The 18321-nt window shown below is 43.6% G+C and overlaps 1 protein-coding gene across 4 annotated transcripts in view; it reads left to right on the top strand.

Moving 5' to 3' along the window:
- The first annotated feature begins 6611 nt into the window (after nucleotides 1–6611).
- The window catches only part of ska3 (spindle and kinetochore associated complex subunit 3), a 58545-nt gene continuing 46835 nt past the window's right edge, over nucleotides 6612–18321 (top strand). For 2 of the 4 annotated variants that reach the window (XM_060826721.1, XM_060826717.1), the window contains exons 1-3: nucleotides 6612–6787; nucleotides 15577–15681; nucleotides 16028–16092. In XM_060826721.1, the coding sequence (XP_060682704.1) occupies nucleotides 6763–6787; nucleotides 15577–15681; nucleotides 16028–16092 (195 nt within the window). In that variant the 5' untranslated portion in view covers nucleotides 6612–6762. Of the gene's footprint in view, nucleotides 6788–7189; nucleotides 7326–10175; nucleotides 10349–15576; nucleotides 15682–16027; nucleotides 16093–18321 lie in introns of those variants that run through there. The other 2 variants (XM_060826720.1, XM_060826719.1) reach the window with 2 other exon arrangements.

The raw sequence follows: 18321 nt of genomic DNA, 5'->3' as shown, positions 1-18321 counted from the left end.
AGGCAAAGATCCCTTACTATGTGGTTCATATCGTCCTTGAAGTCTGCTAAATGTTAACTTTAAATTATTGTTCAAAGCTATTACCCCGACGTTCAGAAACCATCCTTCCATCTATCATATCCTTGGATCAAACTGGAAACGTTTGCAGCAGGCACTTTTTTTAGCTTAGGTGGGCATTTAATATTGTTTCCAATTCTTTCCCATCCACGCTCCCTGAGGCTTTGATATCTTTAGATGCTGAAGAAGCCTTTGATATAGTGGAATGAAATTTTTTTTAACTTTGGAGAAATTTGGATTTGGGGCAAAATTTATTTTCTGGATCAACTACTCTATGCATCACTGCAGGCCTCTGTTAGGAATATGAATTCTGACTACTGAGGAACCTCGATTATCCAAACGACACAGGTGGGGAGTATTTTGTTTGGATAATTGAATGTTCGGATAATCGAATGTTAGATAACACAGTTCAGCCAAGCATTGGGACCTTGCAATCTTGTCTGGATAATCTGAAATATGGATAAGTGAATGCCAGATAATCGAGGCTCCTCAGTATTTCTATCTTTACTGTTCCACCAGAAGATTGTCCTTTGAGTCCACTGCTGTTTGCCTTTATAAATGAACCTTTGTCTATTGCTCTACAGAGTCACCCTGATTTCTCTGGCATTACTAGAAATGGTATGGAGTTGAAGGTTACCTTATATGCAGGTGATCTTTTGCTATGACCTCTCTCCATTCGTCCTGCACTTTTAATTTTAGAATCTTACTGAAAGATTTCTGGGTATAAATTGAACCTTAGCAAAAGTGAGATATTTGCTATCAATAAGCCTGTCAGATAATTTACCATTTAAGATTGCCAGCTCTGGTTTTGTTTATCTTGGTGTAAATGTGGCAAAAATTCTAGGTAATTTGTACAGGAAAATATTTGAACCATTACTAGTACAAATTAAATGAGACTTCAAACGATGGTCTCTCCTTAATTGATCTGTTGATGCTAGAACTAATTCCATTAAAATGAATATTTTTCCCAAGGTTTTCTTAATGCATACCAACTTTTCTCCCTCTTTCCTTTTCCTGTAGATAGTCTCATCTTGAAGTTACTTGGATTAAAAAAACGCCTAGGTTACAAAAACAGTTGTTACAGAGACCTAAGATACTAGATGGAATGGCGATGCTGAATATTTTGTTTTATTATTGGACAGCAAACATTAGAAATTTGAACTATTGGCTTCAATATGAGAACCTTGATGCTCTCCCAAATCGGTTGACTATTGAGGCAAATTCTTCCCATCCAGTGACACTGATGGTTTTATTGCATTCACCTCTCCTTTCTTCCACTTCTATTTACATGGAATAATGTAATTGTTTTATCCAGTCTTAAAATTTGGTTTCAGTTTAGACACCACTTTGGTTTTCAATCATTATCTACTAAGGCGCCATTGGCATCTTTAGTTAATAGTGCCGTTTCTCGTTGGACTAGGATAGGAATAAAAATTGTGAAAGGTTTATATGTTGATGGTGTTTTTGCATCATTTCAACAATTTGTTGAGAGGTTTTCACTTCCTAAAAGCCATTTCTTTAGATACCTCCAAATTTGCAGTTTTGTCCAGAGTTTATTTCAGGTTTCCCCCACCCTTCCTCATGATTCTGATTTTGACATTTTTCTAGAACCACTTTCTTCATTATTCACACATCCATTAAGTTTGCTCAGATTCTCTTGATTCTGTTAAAGCTCTTTGGGAGAAGGATCTGGGAGAGGTAATTTCGGGTGTTGTATGGGATGTGATTTTACAAAGGGACTATAGATCTTCTATCTGTGCAAAACATGTATTATTCAATGCAAGATTCTACAACACACCCACTACACCAAAGATCAACTTGCAAAAATACAGAGGAACCTCAATTATCAAAATATCAATCATCTGAATTTCAGATTATCCAAAGAAGATCTCAAGGTCCCGATAGAAACATTACATCAAAGAGGTGTTTCAATACTGATTGCAACTTTTGTTTACATTGATTAAAAATGAACTCAGCTTACTGAAATGCTGCAAAAAAACAGTCCTGGACATCAATGGGAGCCCAGGCACCATCTCCAAATGACTGACTGCCTGTCCTCTCTCTCTCTCCACACTTTCCTTGGAGTTCCACACAGGGGTACCCTAAACCCCCCTTTCCCAGATAATCTCTCCAACATTGTCCTGTATAGGCCAAAGGTGGAACCGATAAAAAAAGTTGCAGTAAAGAGTTGTGTGTGTGAGCACGCGCACTATTTTGAGACTCGCCCCCCCCCCCACTCCCCCAAAAGCAGCAGTAGTCTTACTGTTGGTGTCCAGTCTGACTGCCGTGGAGAGGGAGTGGGGCGCGGATAGGGGGCAGGGCGGCCACGTCAGACAGGGCGCGGATGGGGAAGGGGCGGACAGGGCGTGGGGACGGACGGAGATGCAGGGACTCATGCGTGGTGTGCTGTTGCCTAGTCTCCTGAACAAGGAGCGGACTTAGCAAGCGCTTGCTGTGTCAATTCAATTGAACTGATCGGGTGGCGGGGATAGGCTTCTGCAATGCTACAGATCCATTACACACAAGTGTCTGTCTGCTCAGAAACAAACTCTGAGACAGAGAGAGGGAGCAAGACAAGCAGAGCGAGGAAAAAAGAAACTTCAGAAAACGTCGAGCCCCAGAGGAGAAGTATTGAATCAATTAACTGAATAATCAATTATCCAAACAAAATAGTGCCCAGCCATCTCATTTGGATAATCGAGATTCCTCTGTATTTGAGGAGGTGTCTCCGTTCTGTGATCAGTGTCAACAAACCCCAGCAAATTATGTGCACACGTTTTGGCTTTGTCCTTCTTTAAGTAGATATTAGACTGATATTTTTGACAATTTATCTAATGTACCTGGTGAAAAATCGTACTCCTAATGCTATTACTGCTTTATTTGGGGTGTCACCCTCTTTACCTAATCTTTCTTCATCTAAAACGAACATGACAGCATTCATTCCACATTGGCCAAAAGATTGATACTGTTAAAATGGAAATCCCTAATTCCGTCTATTCATACACACTGGGTTAGAGATGTGTTATACTTTCTTAAATTAGAGATTAGATTATCCTTATCTGGCTCCTCTAACAAATTTACAAAAATTTGGAACCCTTTTCTTTCATATGCTTTTTAACTGTTCCAGACTGAGATATGTTCTGTTGTGGCGATTTATTTCTTTTTTTCATTTTTCTTTTGTTAATGCAGTTATCTTACTGCTGGTTTAATTTATTATGTTGAGGGCTTTTTATTTGTTTATATTTATTATTTTTGCTTGTCATTTTTCTTTATATTTCTGGGGGAGGTATGTGCTGTGCAGACAGTAGTCAGAGTTTTGTTTACTGTTATTTATTGCTTGTGATTGCACCTTGTTTTGCTGTCATTTTTGCAGAAACATTTTTTTAAAAGTGGAGCTGCAGATAAATGGGGGGTACTGGGGGAAGATTCTGGGTGGGGAGGTGTGGTAGGCTTAGGTGAACACAGGGCAAAAATGAGGACTGCAGATGCTGGAAACCAGAGTTTAGATCAGAGTGGTGCTGGAAAAGCACAGCAGGTCAGGTAGCATCCGAGGAGCAGGAAAATCGACGTTTCGGGCAAAAGCCCTTCATCAGGCAAGACGTAGTTCCTGATGAAGAGCTTTTGCCCGAAACATCAATTTTCCTGCTCCTTGGATGCTGCCTGACCTGCGTGGGCCGAACGAGGGATTTACGGACGGAATGTTCTCTGCAGGATGTTGATAGTGGTGGAGAGGGAAATATATCTGTGTTGGTGGGGTCTGACTGTAGGTGGCAGAAATGGCTGAGGATGATGTGCTGTATCCAAATATTGATGAGGTGGAGAGTGAGAACCAGGGGGTCCTCAATGTTGTCGATGTGGTCTCCACTACATTGGGGAGACAGGATGCCAACTCGTGGAACATTTCAAAGAACATCTCTGGGGCAAACGCACCAAACAACCCCACCCACTCCACCAAGGACATGCAAGTCCTGAGCCTCCTCCACTGCCAAATCCTAGCCACCCGGCACCTGGAGGAAGAATGCATCATCTTCTGCCTTGGGACCCTCCAACCACACGGCATCAACGTCGATTTCACCAATTTCTTCATCTCCTGTTCCCCCAACCTCATCCCAGATCCAACCCGCCAACTAAACACTGCCCTCTTGAACTATCCCACTTGTCCTTATTTCTTCCCACTGATCTGCTCCAACCTATCACCATCATTCCTCACCTGCCTATCACCTTCCCAGCTACCTTCCCTCCAGACCCAACATCTCCATCCTATTTATCTCTCAGACCCCTTCCCCCTCCACATTCCTGATGAAGAGATTATGCCCGAAATGTTGATTCTTCTGCTCCTTGGATGCTGTCTGACCGGCTGTGCTTTTCCAGCGTCACACTTTACAACTGTGTAGATGCTGAAGATGGATTGTTCGACGTAACTGATAGAGACAATCGTAGCTAGGGCCTGTCTGAGGGCTGATGGGTATGCCCTGGATTTGGAGGAAATGGGAGAAGTTAAAGGAAAAGTTATTAAGAGTGGGAACTAGTTTGGCAAGGCGCAGTAGTGTATTGGTGGAGCGAGATTGGATAGGTCTGTTGGAGAGGAAAAAGCTGAGGGCCACAAGGCTGTCCTTGTCGGGTATGGACTGCACATCCATAGTGAAGATAAAGCACTGGGGGCCAGGGAACTGGAAGTCACTAAAGAGGTGGTTAGTGTTGCGGATATAGTTTGAAATGTCTGAGCGAAGAGGGAGAGGTTGGAGTCGAGAGAGGAAGAAATGAGTTTGCTTGGACAGGAACATGAGGAGACAGTGGGTCAGCCGGAGTAGTTGGGCTGGGTTTTGGGGGAGTTCAGGCTCTAAAATTATTGTATTCGATACTGAGTCTGGAGGGCTGCAGGTACCCAAGCGGAAAATGAGGTGGTGTTCTTCCAGCGTGTAAAAAATGAGGTCTGCAGATGCTGGAGATCACAGCTGCAAATGTGTTGCTGTTCAAAGCACAGCAGGCCAGGCAGCATCTCAGGAATAGAGAATTCGACGTTTCGAGCATAAGCCCTTCATCAGGAATAAGAGAGAGAGCCAAGCAGGCCAAGATAAAAGGTAGGGAGGAGGGACTAGGGGGAGGGGCGATGGAGGTGGGATAGGTGGAAGGAGGTCAAGGTGAGGGTGATAGGCCGGAGTGGGGTGGGGGCGGAGAGGTCAGGAAGAGGATTGCAGGTTAGGAGGGCGGTGCTGAGTTGAGGGAACCGACTGAGACAAGGTGGGGGGAGGGGAAATGAGGAAACTGGAGAAATCTGAATTCATACCTTGTGGTTGGAGGGTTCCCAGGCGGAAGATGAGGCGCTCCTCCTCCAGCCGTCGTGTTGTTGTGTTCTGCCGGTGGAGGAGTCCAAGGACCTGCATGTCCTCGGTGGAGTGGGAGGGAGAGTTAAAGTGTTGAGCCACGGGGTGATTGGGTTGGTTGGTTCGAGCGGCCCGGAGGTGTTCTCTGAAGCGTTCCGCAAGTAAGCGGCCTGTCTCACCAATCAGAAAACGCCATCCCATATTCCCAATTCCTTCGTCTCCGCTGCATCTGCTCCCAGGAGGACCAATTCCAACACCGCACAGCCCAGATGGCCTCCTTCTTCAAGGACCGCAGATTCCCCCCAGACGTGATCGACGATGCCCTCCACCGCATCTCCTCCACTTCCCGCTCCTCCGCCCTTGAGCCCCGCTCCTCCAACCGCCACCAAGACAGAACCCCACTGGTTCTCACCTACCACCCCACCAACCTCCGCATACAACGTATCATCCGCCGCCATTTCCGCCACCTCCAAACGGACCCCACCACCAAGGATATATTTCCCTCCCCTCCCCTATCAGCGTTCCGCAAGGACCACTCCCTTCGTGACTCCCTCGTCAGATCCACACCCCCCACCAACCCAACCTCCACCCCCGGCACCTTCCCCTGCAACCGCAGGAAATGTAAAACTTGCGCCCACGCCTCCACACTCACTTCCCTCCAAGGCCCCAAGGGATCCTTCCATATCCGCCACAAGTTCACCTGTACCTCCACACACATCATCTATTGCATCCGCTGCACCCGATGTGGCCTCCTCTATATTGGTGAGACAGGCCGCTTACTTGCGGAACGCTTCAGAGAACACCTCCGGGCCGCTCGAACCAACCAACCCAATCACCCCGTGGCTCAACACTTTAACTCTCCCTCCCACTCCACCGAGGACATGCAGGTCCTTGGACTCCTCCACCGGCAGAACACAACAACACGACGGCTGGAGGAGGAGCGCCTCATCTTCCGCCTGGGAACCCTCCAACCACAAGGTATGAATTCAGATTTCTCCAGTTTCCTCATTTCCCCTCCCCCCACCTTGTCTCAGTCGGTTCCCTCAACTCAGCACCGCCCTCCTAACCTGCAATCCTCTTCCTGACCTCTCCGCCCCCACCCCACTCCGGCCTATCACCCTCACCTTGACCTCCTTCCACCTATCCCACCTCCATCGCCCCTCCCCCTAGTCCCTCCTCCCTACCTTTTATCTTGGCCTGCTTGGCTCTCTCTCTTATTCCTGATGAAGGGCTTATGCTCGAAACGTCGAATTCTCTATTCCTGAGGTTCTTCCAGCGTGTGCTGAGTTTCGCTGTAGCACTGCAGCAAGCCTGAGACAGAGATGTGTTCAAAGTAGCATGCAACTGGAAGCTCAGGGTCTTTCTAATGGGTAGAACGTAGATGTTCTGCAAAGCGGTCACCAAAGGTAGGAAAAGGATTTGGGAAATAGTGCAAACTGGTGGAGTTGAAGAGAAATAAAATTTATATGTATTGGTCTGTTTCTACAGATGGTATCAGACCCGCTTTTCCATTTTTTTACTTCAGTACAAGTCTAACAATTATTTCGGGGCTTACCGTGATTCTGAAAATTCTCCATTTGTTGGAATTGGATATTCCCAGACTAAATATAATGGAAACTATTGAAATTAAACAGATCAACCAGGTCATAATTTTGTAGTAGGCCCGTTTTCACACATTCTGGGTTTATGATTGTGGTGGAACTTTTAGGAGAAGACAATAAACTCGCTGTCATCATAAACATCCGGGGCTGGGACAAAGTAAGATGGTGATTGCGCATGTGCCGTTCACAGACCGTTGCGATGAATGCTGTATGCGCATGCGCGGCGAGTGGGACCCGTTTTTGAAGTCGATTTTAAATTGAGTGGCGCGAGGTTTCAATAGGAACCAATTGTTTCGGTGGCGAGTTTAAACGTTACTGAGTTTTATTGCTGGGGTATTAAAAGGTAAAAGCGATAAGATATCGTCATTTGATTTCTGTGGGTACAATAGTTGTTTATGGCAGTGTGCTAACTTTTTACAACATTTGGTAATGGAAGGTGTTTCAAGAAGGAACGGTTGGTGGATGGGCTTCGGTAATGTTGAGCTGTTCTTAAATGGTTCCCTCCCTGGAGTCAGGTCTCTAAAATGTAAACGAAGATTCGTGGTTATCATGCTCCTGTGTTTTAACTTGCCCTAAAGTATAATGGCCACCAAACCCACGGTTAAGATGGGCGGAGGTTGTTTCACCTTTTTAATTGGATCCCTCACCACTGCTGAAACTAAACAGAAGAGCTTGTCTTGTTACTTACCATGCACAGATTATTTAATGTTGAGTGCATAGGTGGTAATTTTGTGATCTGGGTCTAAATGTAGAAATATACCTAAATCAACAGATTACATTAAGAGGTATAATAGGTGAAATACTTGCAATTGGAGAATAGCTTTCAGCCCTTCAGAAATGCCAAAAATGTTTAAAGCAAAATAAATCATTTTTAAACAGTTGTCACTATTGTTAATATAGTAAATGTGATACTGGAAGAGCACAGCAGTTCAGGCAGCATCCAAGGTGCAGCAAAATCATTTCGCTGCACCCTGGATGCTGCCTGACTGTAGTTCAGTCAGGCAGCATCCAGGGTGCAGCGAAATGATTTTGCTGCACCTTGGATGCTGCCTGAACTGCTGTGCTCTTCCAGTACCACTAATCCAGAATCTGGTTTCCAGCATCTGCAGTTTTTACCTAGGAAATATGATAGTCAATTTGTGCACACCAAGGTCCACAAACAGGGCTGTGATACCAACAAGATAATTCATGATGATGGTTGGCTGTCAAATATTGGCCAGGGCACCCGTAGAATACAAAGAAGTAGTGCTAAGGGTTTTCTAAAGAGGCTGGTTGAGATGGCTGATTAGAAGGAGTTCCTCCGTATTACGCAAGATTTTAAACACCGACTTTGTTTTCAAGTTTCTGGATAGTGCCTTGCATTCACAGTCTTCTGATTCTGAGGAGAAAATTGACTGAGCCAGAATTGACACTTTCACAAGTTTTGTGTGTGTGGTTGGAAGATGATGGGAAATGACCAAAACAAATTCAGTGAGTGAACAGAACTGGTAGCTGGAATTCAATCTAAGAAGATTACCATGTCATTCATTTTAAATCATAAAGAGAAAATGAAATATTTTCTAAGTGGAGAGAAAGGGAATTTTGGGTATCCATTTCCACAATCAATAACATCTTGTGCACAAGTACAAAATGTAGTCAAAATTGACATGTGAAATATTAGAAGAAAATGAGGACTGTAGATGCTGGAGATCAGAGTCACAAAGAGTGGTAGTGGAAAAGCTTAGCAGATCAGGCAGCAGCTGAGGAGCAGAAGAGTCTTATGTTTTGGACATAAGCCCTTAGCCTTTTGAGTTGTTAGGATTCAAAACCGATTAAAGAAGATTTTTATGGGGCCTTGGTCAGATTCCATGTGGTGTGCTTGTTTAGTTTTACACACACAACTTCAGAAAAAAATTGACTTTGGAAGGCAGTGCAGAATCACCATAATAATACCAGGGCTTGAAGAGTTCTTATTTTTTAATGAGGTATGGGTGCCACTGATAGTGCGAATAAATATGTCAGCTTTATCTAATGGCTGAGCTACTGCCTTGAACACTGCAGTCAATCTGAGAAGGTACACCACCATGCAGTAGGAAAGAAAATTTCAGGTTAATGACCCAGTGACTCTGAAGGAGGAGTGATATACATGGTAGTTCTGTTATAATGTGATTGATGAATTGGGTACACTGTTTCTAAAGCGCAAACTTCTAAAATCTGTGTTGGTTGTAACGCAATTACAGGGCCAACGCTTTAAGCACTGTTTCTAAAGTGTGATTTTTCTAAAATGTTGGATTGCACAAGAATGCAGTCATCACATTATAAAGGAACTGATGGTACTTCCAATTCAGGGTAATACAAAACTTGAGGGGGAAGCCAGTAGGTGATAGTTCCCATTCGTTTCTTATGTCTGTTGTCTAAAGGTTGTGATTTTGGGAAAGCACTGTCAAAGTGGGTATGGTGAGGTGCTGCAGTACATAGCTCAAAGATACCATTTGGCATTGGTGGTAAAAGCCTCCATAACATTTTTTCTGGTTTTCTGTACTAGTGTGCCACTTCCTGATCTGGAAAAATTAGTCAAGTTTTTTTTTTGCATTCACTTCCACCTTCTGCAGTTCCATCTCTAATTTGACCCACCCCATCCCTTTCTTGGTTTCTTGTCCCCCATTTATGGGGATAGATGTCCATTAAATGTTATTACAAACCTAATGACTTCCCAACTACTTCATTTACATATATTCACATGTATTCTCCATGGTATTTTCCCAGTTTCTGCATCTCTGTTTCATCTGTTCTGACGATACCCTTTCCATGATCGTGCTGATGACATGTTTTCCTTTTTCCTCAATAACAAATCACCCACTGGTGGACAGAACCCTCAATCAAGTCTGTCCCACTTCGCATGCCTGTCAGGATCATGATGGGGTTCTTTTCCCTCACCTTTCATCCCAAAGACTATTCTAGTCAAAGGATCATTGTTTGCGTTTGCAGCCATCTCCAGCATAACACTGCCACAAATAACATTTCTCCCCCTTGTCTCCATCAATATTTTGACTATTCCCTCTGAACCCTTTGTTCACTTCTATGTTATCCTCGACACGTAGACACACACCCCTTTCATGCAATCGCAAGAAATGTAATACTTGCCTTTTTATCTCTCTCCCTCACACCAATTCTGTTTTCTGCTGTGCGGACTTCCGGGATCTGTATATGACAGCAACTTGATGTTTCATGGAACCTTAGAGCATGACCACACGGCTTAGAGGGAACATTGGTTGTAGGTCTGAAGGAGAGTACAGCAAAGGAGCAAGGCTTGGAAAAAGTTGTTTTTTTCCCCCCTATAAAGGCACGCAGCTTGAAGGCCTCGGCCTCACTCTCTCAGCAGAGCAGGTAAGGGCTGTTTGGCAGTGGCTGCTTGAAGGCTCGGTGACGTTTGTTTAGTGATTTAAATTTGAATTTTTTTTAAAAAAAAGCGCGGAGCGGAACCGGAAGCTGGTGTAGCGCAAGCTTACCTGGATAAGTTGTTTTCTATAAAGGCGCACAGGAGAGGAACCCGAGGCACTACAGAGGTAGAGCCTCCCACCCGCCCTTCTCCTCTCACCTAATAATAAGACCCGTTGTGGTAAGAAGGTAAGTGCTGCATTTTGCTTATTATCGTGTTTAGACCTAGTTATTTTTAAGGGTTACTTTTAGAGGGATGGCAGTGAAGGCAGTGCAATGTTCCTCTTGCAACATGTATGAGGTGAGGGATGCCATGGTCATCCCTGCTGATTACACTTGCAGGAAGTGCACCCATCTCCAGCTCCTCCAAGACCGTGTTAGGGAACTGGAGCTGGAGTTGGATGAACTTAGGATCATTCGGGAGGCAGGGGGGTCATAGATCGGAGCTGTAGGGAAGTAGTAACTCCAAAGATTGTAGACAGATGGGTGACAGTGAGGGGGACTGGGAGGAAGCAGCCAGTGTAGAGACCCCCTGCGGCCGTTCCCCTCAAGAACAAGTATACCGTTTTGGATACTTGTGGGGGGGGCGACTTACCAGGTGTAAGCAATGGGCCTCTGGCACGGAGCCTATCCCCGTTGCTCAGAAGGGAAGGGTGGAGAAGAGTAGAGCAATAGTTATTGGAGACTCGATAGTTCGGGGCACAGACAGGCGGTTTTGTGGGGGCGAGAGAGACTCACGTTTGGTATGTTGCCTCCCAGGTACAAGGGTACGTGATGTCTCTGATCGTGTTTTCCGGGTCCTTAAGGGGGAGGGGGAGCAGCCCGAAGTCGTGGTCCACATTGGCACCAACGACATAGGTAGGAAGAGGGATGAGGATGTTAGGCAGGGTTTCAGGGAGCTAGGTTGGAAGCTCAGAGTTAGAACAAACAGAGTTGTTGTCTCTGGTTTGTTACCCGTGCCACGTGATAGAGAGTCGAGGAATAGGGAGAGAGAACAGTTAAATGCGTGGCTCCAGGGATGGTGCAGGAGGGAGGGATTCCAGTTTCTGGATAACTGGGGTTTTTTCTGGGGAAGGTGGGACCTCTATAAACATGATGGTCTACACCTGAACCTGAGGGGCACCAGTATCCTTGGGGGGAGGTTTGCTAGTGTTCTTTTGGGGGGGTTTAAACTAACTCTGCAGGGGCATGGGAACCTGGACTGTAGCTTTAAGGTGCAGGACCTGAAGTGTAGGGAGGTTAGGAACCAGACATCAATCTCAAAGGAGGGTGCCTGTAAACAGGAAGGTGGCTTGACGTGTGTATACTTCAATGCGAGAAGTATATAAAATAAGGTAGGTGAACTTGCAGCGTGGATTGATACTTGGGATTTCGATGTTGTGGCTATTACGGAGACATGGGTAGAACAGGGACAAGATTGGTTGTTGCAGGTTCCAGGGTTTAAATGTTTTAGTAGGGTCAGAGGTGGTAAAAGAGGGAGAGGTGTGGCATTGCTTGTCAAAGATAGTATTACAGCAGTGGAAAGGACGATGGATGAAGACTCGCCATCTGAGGTAGTTTGGGCTGAGGTTAGAAATAGGAAAGGTGAAGTCACCCTGTTAGGAGTTTTCTACAGGCCTCCTAATAGTCCTAGAGACGTAGAAGAAAGGATTGCGAGGATGATTCAGGAGAAGAGTGAAAGTAATAGGGTGGTTGTTATGGGGGACTTTAACTTTCCAGATATTGACTGGGAAAGCTATAGCTCGAGTACGTTTAGATGGGTCGGTGTTTGTCCAATGTGTGCAGGAGGGTTTCCTGACACAATATGTAGACAGGCCAATAAGAGGTGAGGCCATACTGGATTTGGTTCTGGGTAACGAACCAGGCCAGGTGTTAGAATTGGAGGTAGGTGAGCACTTTGGGGACAGTGACCACAATTCGGTGACTTTTACTCTAGTGATGGAGAGGGATAAGTGTGCACTGCAGGGCAAGAGTTGTAGCTGGGGACAGGGAAATTATGATGCGGTGAGGCATGACTTAGGATGCGTGGCTTGGAAAAGTAGGCTTCAAGGGAAGGGTGCAATCGATATGTGGAGCTTGTTCAAGGAGCAACTACTGAGTGTCCTTGATAAGTATGTACCTGTCAGGCAGGGAGGAAAGAGTCATGTGAGGGAGCCGTGGTTTAATAAGGAATTGGAATCCCTTGTTAAAAGGGAAGAGGAAGGCCTATGTAAAGATGAGGCGTGAAGGTTAATTGGGGCGATTGAGAGTTATAAGGTAGCCAGGAAGGATCTGAAGAGAGAGCTAAGAGCAGCAAGGAGGGGACATGTAAAGTCCTTGGTTGATAGGATTAGGGAAAACCCAAAGGCTTTCTATAGGTATGTCAAGAATAAAAGGATGACTATGGTAGGAATAGGTCCCGTCAAGGATAGTAGTGGGAAGTTGCGTGTGGAGGCTGAAGAAATTGGGGAGACACTGAATGAATACTTTTCGTCAGTATTCACTCAGGAACAGGGCATTGTTGCCGATGTGAATATTGAGTCACAATTAATTAGAATGGATGGCTTTGAGATATGTAGGGAAGAGGTGTTGGAAATTCTGGAAAGGGTGAATGTAGATAAGTCCCCTGGGCCTGATGGCATTTATCCTAGGATTCTCTGGGAAGCAAGGGAGGAGATTGCAGAGCCATTGGCCTTGATTTTTATGTCCTCGTTATCTACGGGAATAGTGCCAGAAGACTGGAGGATAGCAAATGTGGTTCCCTTGTTCAAGAAGGGGAGTAGGGATAACCCTAGTAACTATAGGCTGATGAGTCTTACCTCTGTTGTGGGCAAAGTCTTAGAGAGAATTGTAAGGGATAGGATTTATGAACATCTGGATAGGAATAATGTGATCAAGGATAGTCAGCATGGTTTTGTGAAGGGCCGGTCGTGCCTCACAAACCTTATTGAATTCTTTGAGAAGGTGACTAAGGAGGTGGACGAGGGTAAAGCGGTTGATGTGGTGTATATGGATTTTAGTAAGGCGTTTGATAAGGTTCCCCATGGTAGCCTACTGCAAAAAATACGGAGGTATGGCATTGAGGGGGAGTTGGAGGTTTGGATTAGGAATTGGCTGGCTGGAAGTAGACAGAGGGTAGTAGTTGATGGTAAAGGTTCATCTCGGAGTGCAGTTACCAGCGGTGTTCCGCAAGGATCTGTTTTGGGACCATTGCTGTTTGTCATTTTTATAAATGACCTGGAGGAGGGGCTAGAAGGTTGGGTGAGCAAGTTTGCGGATGATACGAAAGCCGGTGGAGTTGTTGACAGTGAGGAAGGATGTGGCAGGTTACAGCGGGATATAGATAAGCTGCAGAGCTGGGCAGAAAGGTGGCAAATGGAGTTCAATGTCGCTAAGTGTGAAGTGATTCACTTTGGTAAGAGTAACAAGAAGATGGGGTACTGGGCTAACAGTTGGATACTTGGTAGTGTGGATGAGCAGAGGGATCTTGGTGTCCATGTGCACAGATCTCTGAAAGTTGCCACCCAGGTAAATAGTGCTGTGAAGAAGGCATATGGCGTACTGGCTTTTATTGGTAGAGGAATTGAGTTCCGGAGTCCTGAGGTCATGTTGCAGTTGTATAAGACTCTGGTGCAGCCGCATCTGGAGTATTGTGTGCAGTTTTGGTTGCCATACTATAGGAAGGATGTGGAGGCACTGGAACGGGTGCAGAGGAGGTTTTCCAGGATGTTGCCTGGTATGGTAGGAAGATCGTATGAGGAAAGGCTGAGGCACTTGGGGCTGTTTTCATTGGAGAAAAGAAGGTTTAGGGGTGACTTGATAGAGGTGTACAAGATGTTAGGGGTTTAGATAGGATTGACAATGAGAACCTTTTTCCACGTATGGAGTCAGATATTACGAGAGGGCATAGCTTTAAATTAAGGGGTGGTAGATATAGGACAGACGTTAAGGGTAGATTCTTTACTCAGCGAGTCGTGAGTTCATGGAATGCCCTGCCAGTAACAGTGGTGGACTCTCCCTCTTTATGGGCATTTAAACGGGCATTGGATAGGCATATGGAGGAAAGTGGGCTAGTGTAGGTTAGGTGGGCTTGGATCGGCGCAACATCGAGGAACGAAGGGCCTGTACTGCGCTGTATTTTTCTATGTGAAATTCGAATCTTAAAATTAAGATCTCACTTGACTCTGTGAATATGGGTGAAAGGGACACGGTAAGAATTGAAACACAAAAAAAAAGCCTATTTTAAAAACACAATGAACAGAATGCTCTATCACATAAGTTTTTATGGGAAAATGAATTTCACTGTTGCAAATTGGAATGCTTTGACTGTTATTTTATTAATCAACCAATATATCTGGCTGTCACGCCAACTGTTCCTGTCTTCTGAAAGATTGGAGAACTGTATGTGCAGAAACCTTCAATAGTCTCATGGGAGTGACCAATATTGACACACCTAACAGGAAATCTTTTATTACATCTGCAGTTTGGAACTGACTGATATGCAGTCTTGTTGATTGTTGTTTTGTGCCAAATTGGTTGGTGTTGACAGCCAATTCTGACTGGGGCCCTTTGCCCCTTGGTGCCAGTGTTACTTAAGGCAGCCAAATATTTAAAATATTGTGATATAAACAAGAATTACTTTATTAACAACAGTACTTGTGTATAAATGGTGTTAAAGATACTGGGGAATGGATGCCAAGAAGAGTTCAATAAAGGCAGGAGTGTAAAATGTTTAGGAGCAAAGGTATTTATAATTGGAAGAGAAAAGTGGAATCGGAAGTATGGTGCAGTCTGTGGACAGTAAAGGAATTGCCAGCAAAAACCTAGATTTGGTGGAACATGAGTGTCAGAGTGAAATGAATAAAGTGTCTGTTAAAGAATGGTGAGTCGCATGGATAACAGTCTGTGGATCTCTAGGTGGGTGGTGTACTTCCTTAAACTAAGGCAAGGTGGGGTTATAAATTATTTAAATGTTGAAGTAGCTTTCAGGAAAGCAATTAACAACATAAGTCTGTTTAAATGTCCTAACCTTTTGTTTTATGAATCTGCGAAGTGTAAAAATGTATGAAAGGACTGCAGATTTCATTGTTGAGAAATTTGTAAGTGTTAACTCTAGGTTTCATTATTTTTCAAAAGCTGAAATTCTGATGCTATGTCAAATTGTTTCAATCAAGATTGTTTTCACTTTTTTTTACTAGTTTTAATGGATCCAATACATAATTTCTTCACCAAGTTGAGGACCCTTGCAATAAATTTGGAGAACGAAACCAAATATCTTGATCATGCTTTGAATAATGAGTCTGGTAAGCTGGCAAATTAACAGTTAATGCACTATTGTAATGGGAAGGTAATCAATTCTTCTAAAATGATGCAATCCTAAAAGTTGTATATGTGTGTGCCACTTGCACCTTAGTTGTGTTTTCTAAAATGTTTTGGAACTGTTAGTTATAGGAAATAATTTGCATAAAGCTTCCTCTCGGCTAAAATTTCAGTTGCTACCGAACAGTACTCTGCATATACACCATGCCTTCTAGTGCTGATTTTAATATATTATTTCCTAATTTGGTACATTTATTTTAACTTTAGCTTTGAATTTTTCTGATAAACCTGAAGAAACCTAAATGTATGTTTTATTTCCATCTCATGAAGATCATGAAGAAGAAGCTCCAAAAAAGATCCTTCATGAGTTACATTCTGAAGTCAGGCATATAAAGGTAGAGTTTAAATTATGAATTTATTCATTATCATAGATTGGTTGTGTGTTGCAAGTGCTAAATCTAGCTATTTTCCTCAAAGCTTGTCTGTTGCAAACAAGATTGTTTCCCACTGTATTTTTCCCTCCTCTTTTTGAGTAAGCCAGCTAGGTTTTAGAATAACTTTTTTAAAAAAAAAATCAGTGTATTGATTGCTAGAGGTTTGTTTTATTTTGGCTACAGTTGTGATTCCTGTAAGTCGCAGTTTGTGGTTTGAGTTTGAGATACAGATGTTTCAGAAACCTTTTTAAGCCAACCAATAAGAAACTACTACATATTTTCATTTTGAGGACAAATATATATGCTCAATGTAAAGGAGGACTTGGCTGAAGTAGACTGGAAACAGATTTTATGGTAGGACAGTTGACGAGCAGTGGAGGACTTCCAAAGCAATTTTTCAAAGTGCTCAGCAAAAGTATATTCTAGTGAAAAGGAAGGGCTGTAAGAAAAGGGGTAATCTGCCATGGGTGTCTAAGGAAGTAAGGGAGGCTATCAAATTGAAAGAGAAGGCATATAAAGTGGCCAAGAATAGCAGAAAATTAGAAGATTGGGAAAACTTTAAAGGTCAACAGAAAGCCATGAAAAGAGCTATAAAGAAAAGTAAGAAAGAACAGGAGAAAAAAAACCTAACAGAATATAAAGACAGATAGCCAAAAGTTTCTATAAATATATAAAACGAAAAAGTGGCTAAAGTAAACATTGGTCTTTTCAAGGATGAGAAGGGGCATTTAGTTATGGGATATGATGAAATGGCCAAGGCATTGAACAGGTATTGTATATTGGTCTTCACAGTGGAGGACACTAATAATGTGCCAGTAATTGACAGACACGAAGATAGTTGAGGACCTGGAAACAATCATTATTAAGCAAGAGGTAGCATTTTGGACAAGCTAATGGAGTTAAGGATAGATCAATCTCCTGGCCCTGATGGAATGCATCCCAGGGTACTAAGAGAGATGGTAGGCGAAATAGCAAGTGCACTTGTAGTAATTTTCCAAAATTCACTGGACACCAGGGCAGTCCCAGCAGATTGGAAAACAGCAAATGTGACACCATTGTTTAAAAAGGGACGTAGACAAAAGATGAGGAATTATAGACTGGTTAGCTTAACCTCTAAGTGGGGAAGATGTTTGAGTCTGTTATCAATGAAGGACTAGCAAGGCATCTAGATAGAAATTGTCCCATTGGGCAGACGCAGCATGGGTTCATGAAGAGTAGGTCATGCTTAACAAATTTTTTGGAAGTCTACAAAGACATCATGAGCAAGGTGGACAATGGGGACCCAGTGGATGTGGTGTACCTAGATTTCCAAAAGGACTTTTACAAGGTGCTGCACAAGAGGCTGCTGCATCAGATAAAGATGTGTGGTGTTACAGGTAAAGTATTAGCATGGATAGAGGATTGGTTAACCAACAGGAAGCAAAGAGTGGGGATAAATGACTGCTATTCTGGTTGGCAATCAATAACTAATGGTGTGCCTCAGATCGGTGTTGGGACTGAAATTATTCACAATTTACCAAGATGATTTGGAGTTGGGGACCACATGTATGTTAAAGTTTGCAGATGACATTAAGATGAGTGGCAGAGCAATGTGTGTAAAGGACTGTGAAACTTTGCAGAGGAACGTAGATACGTTAAGTGATGGGCAAAGATCTGGCAGATGGAATACAATGTTAATAAATGTGAAGTCATCCATTTTGGTAGGTTTAACAGTAAAAAGTTGCAGCGTGCTGCTATGCAGAGGGGCCTGGGTGTCATTGTGTATGAATTATAGAGGGTTGGTCTGCAGAAACAACCAGTAATTAGGAAGGCAAATAGAATTTTGTCCTTCATTGCAAAAGGGATTGAGTTTAAAAGCATGGAGGTTATGTTGTAACTGCATAAGGTGTTGATGAGGCCGCACCTGGAGTACTGCGTGGAGATTTGGTCTTCTTAAGTGAGAAATTATGTACAGGCACTAGAATGGGTGCAGAGGAGGTTCACTGGGTTGATTTTGCAGTTGAGAGGGTTGGCTTATGAGGAGAGACTGAGAAGACTGGGATTATGTTCATTAGAACTCAGAAGAATGAGGGGAGATCTTACAGAAACATATAACATTATGAAGGAAATAGATAAGGTAGAAGTAGAGATAATGTTTCCACTGGCAGGTGAAACTAGGACAAGGGCATAGCCTCAAGTTTAGAAAGAACA

This window comes from Hemiscyllium ocellatum, chromosome 6 (genome assembly GCF_020745735.1).
Source record: "Hemiscyllium ocellatum isolate sHemOce1 chromosome 6, sHemOce1.pat.X.cur, whole genome shotgun sequence".
NCBI lineage: Eukaryota > Metazoa > Chordata > Chondrichthyes > Orectolobiformes > Hemiscylliidae > Hemiscyllium > Hemiscyllium ocellatum.
The sequence above is the reverse complement of the archived record's forward strand: the minus strand, read 5'-3'. Positions and strand labels throughout refer to the sequence as shown.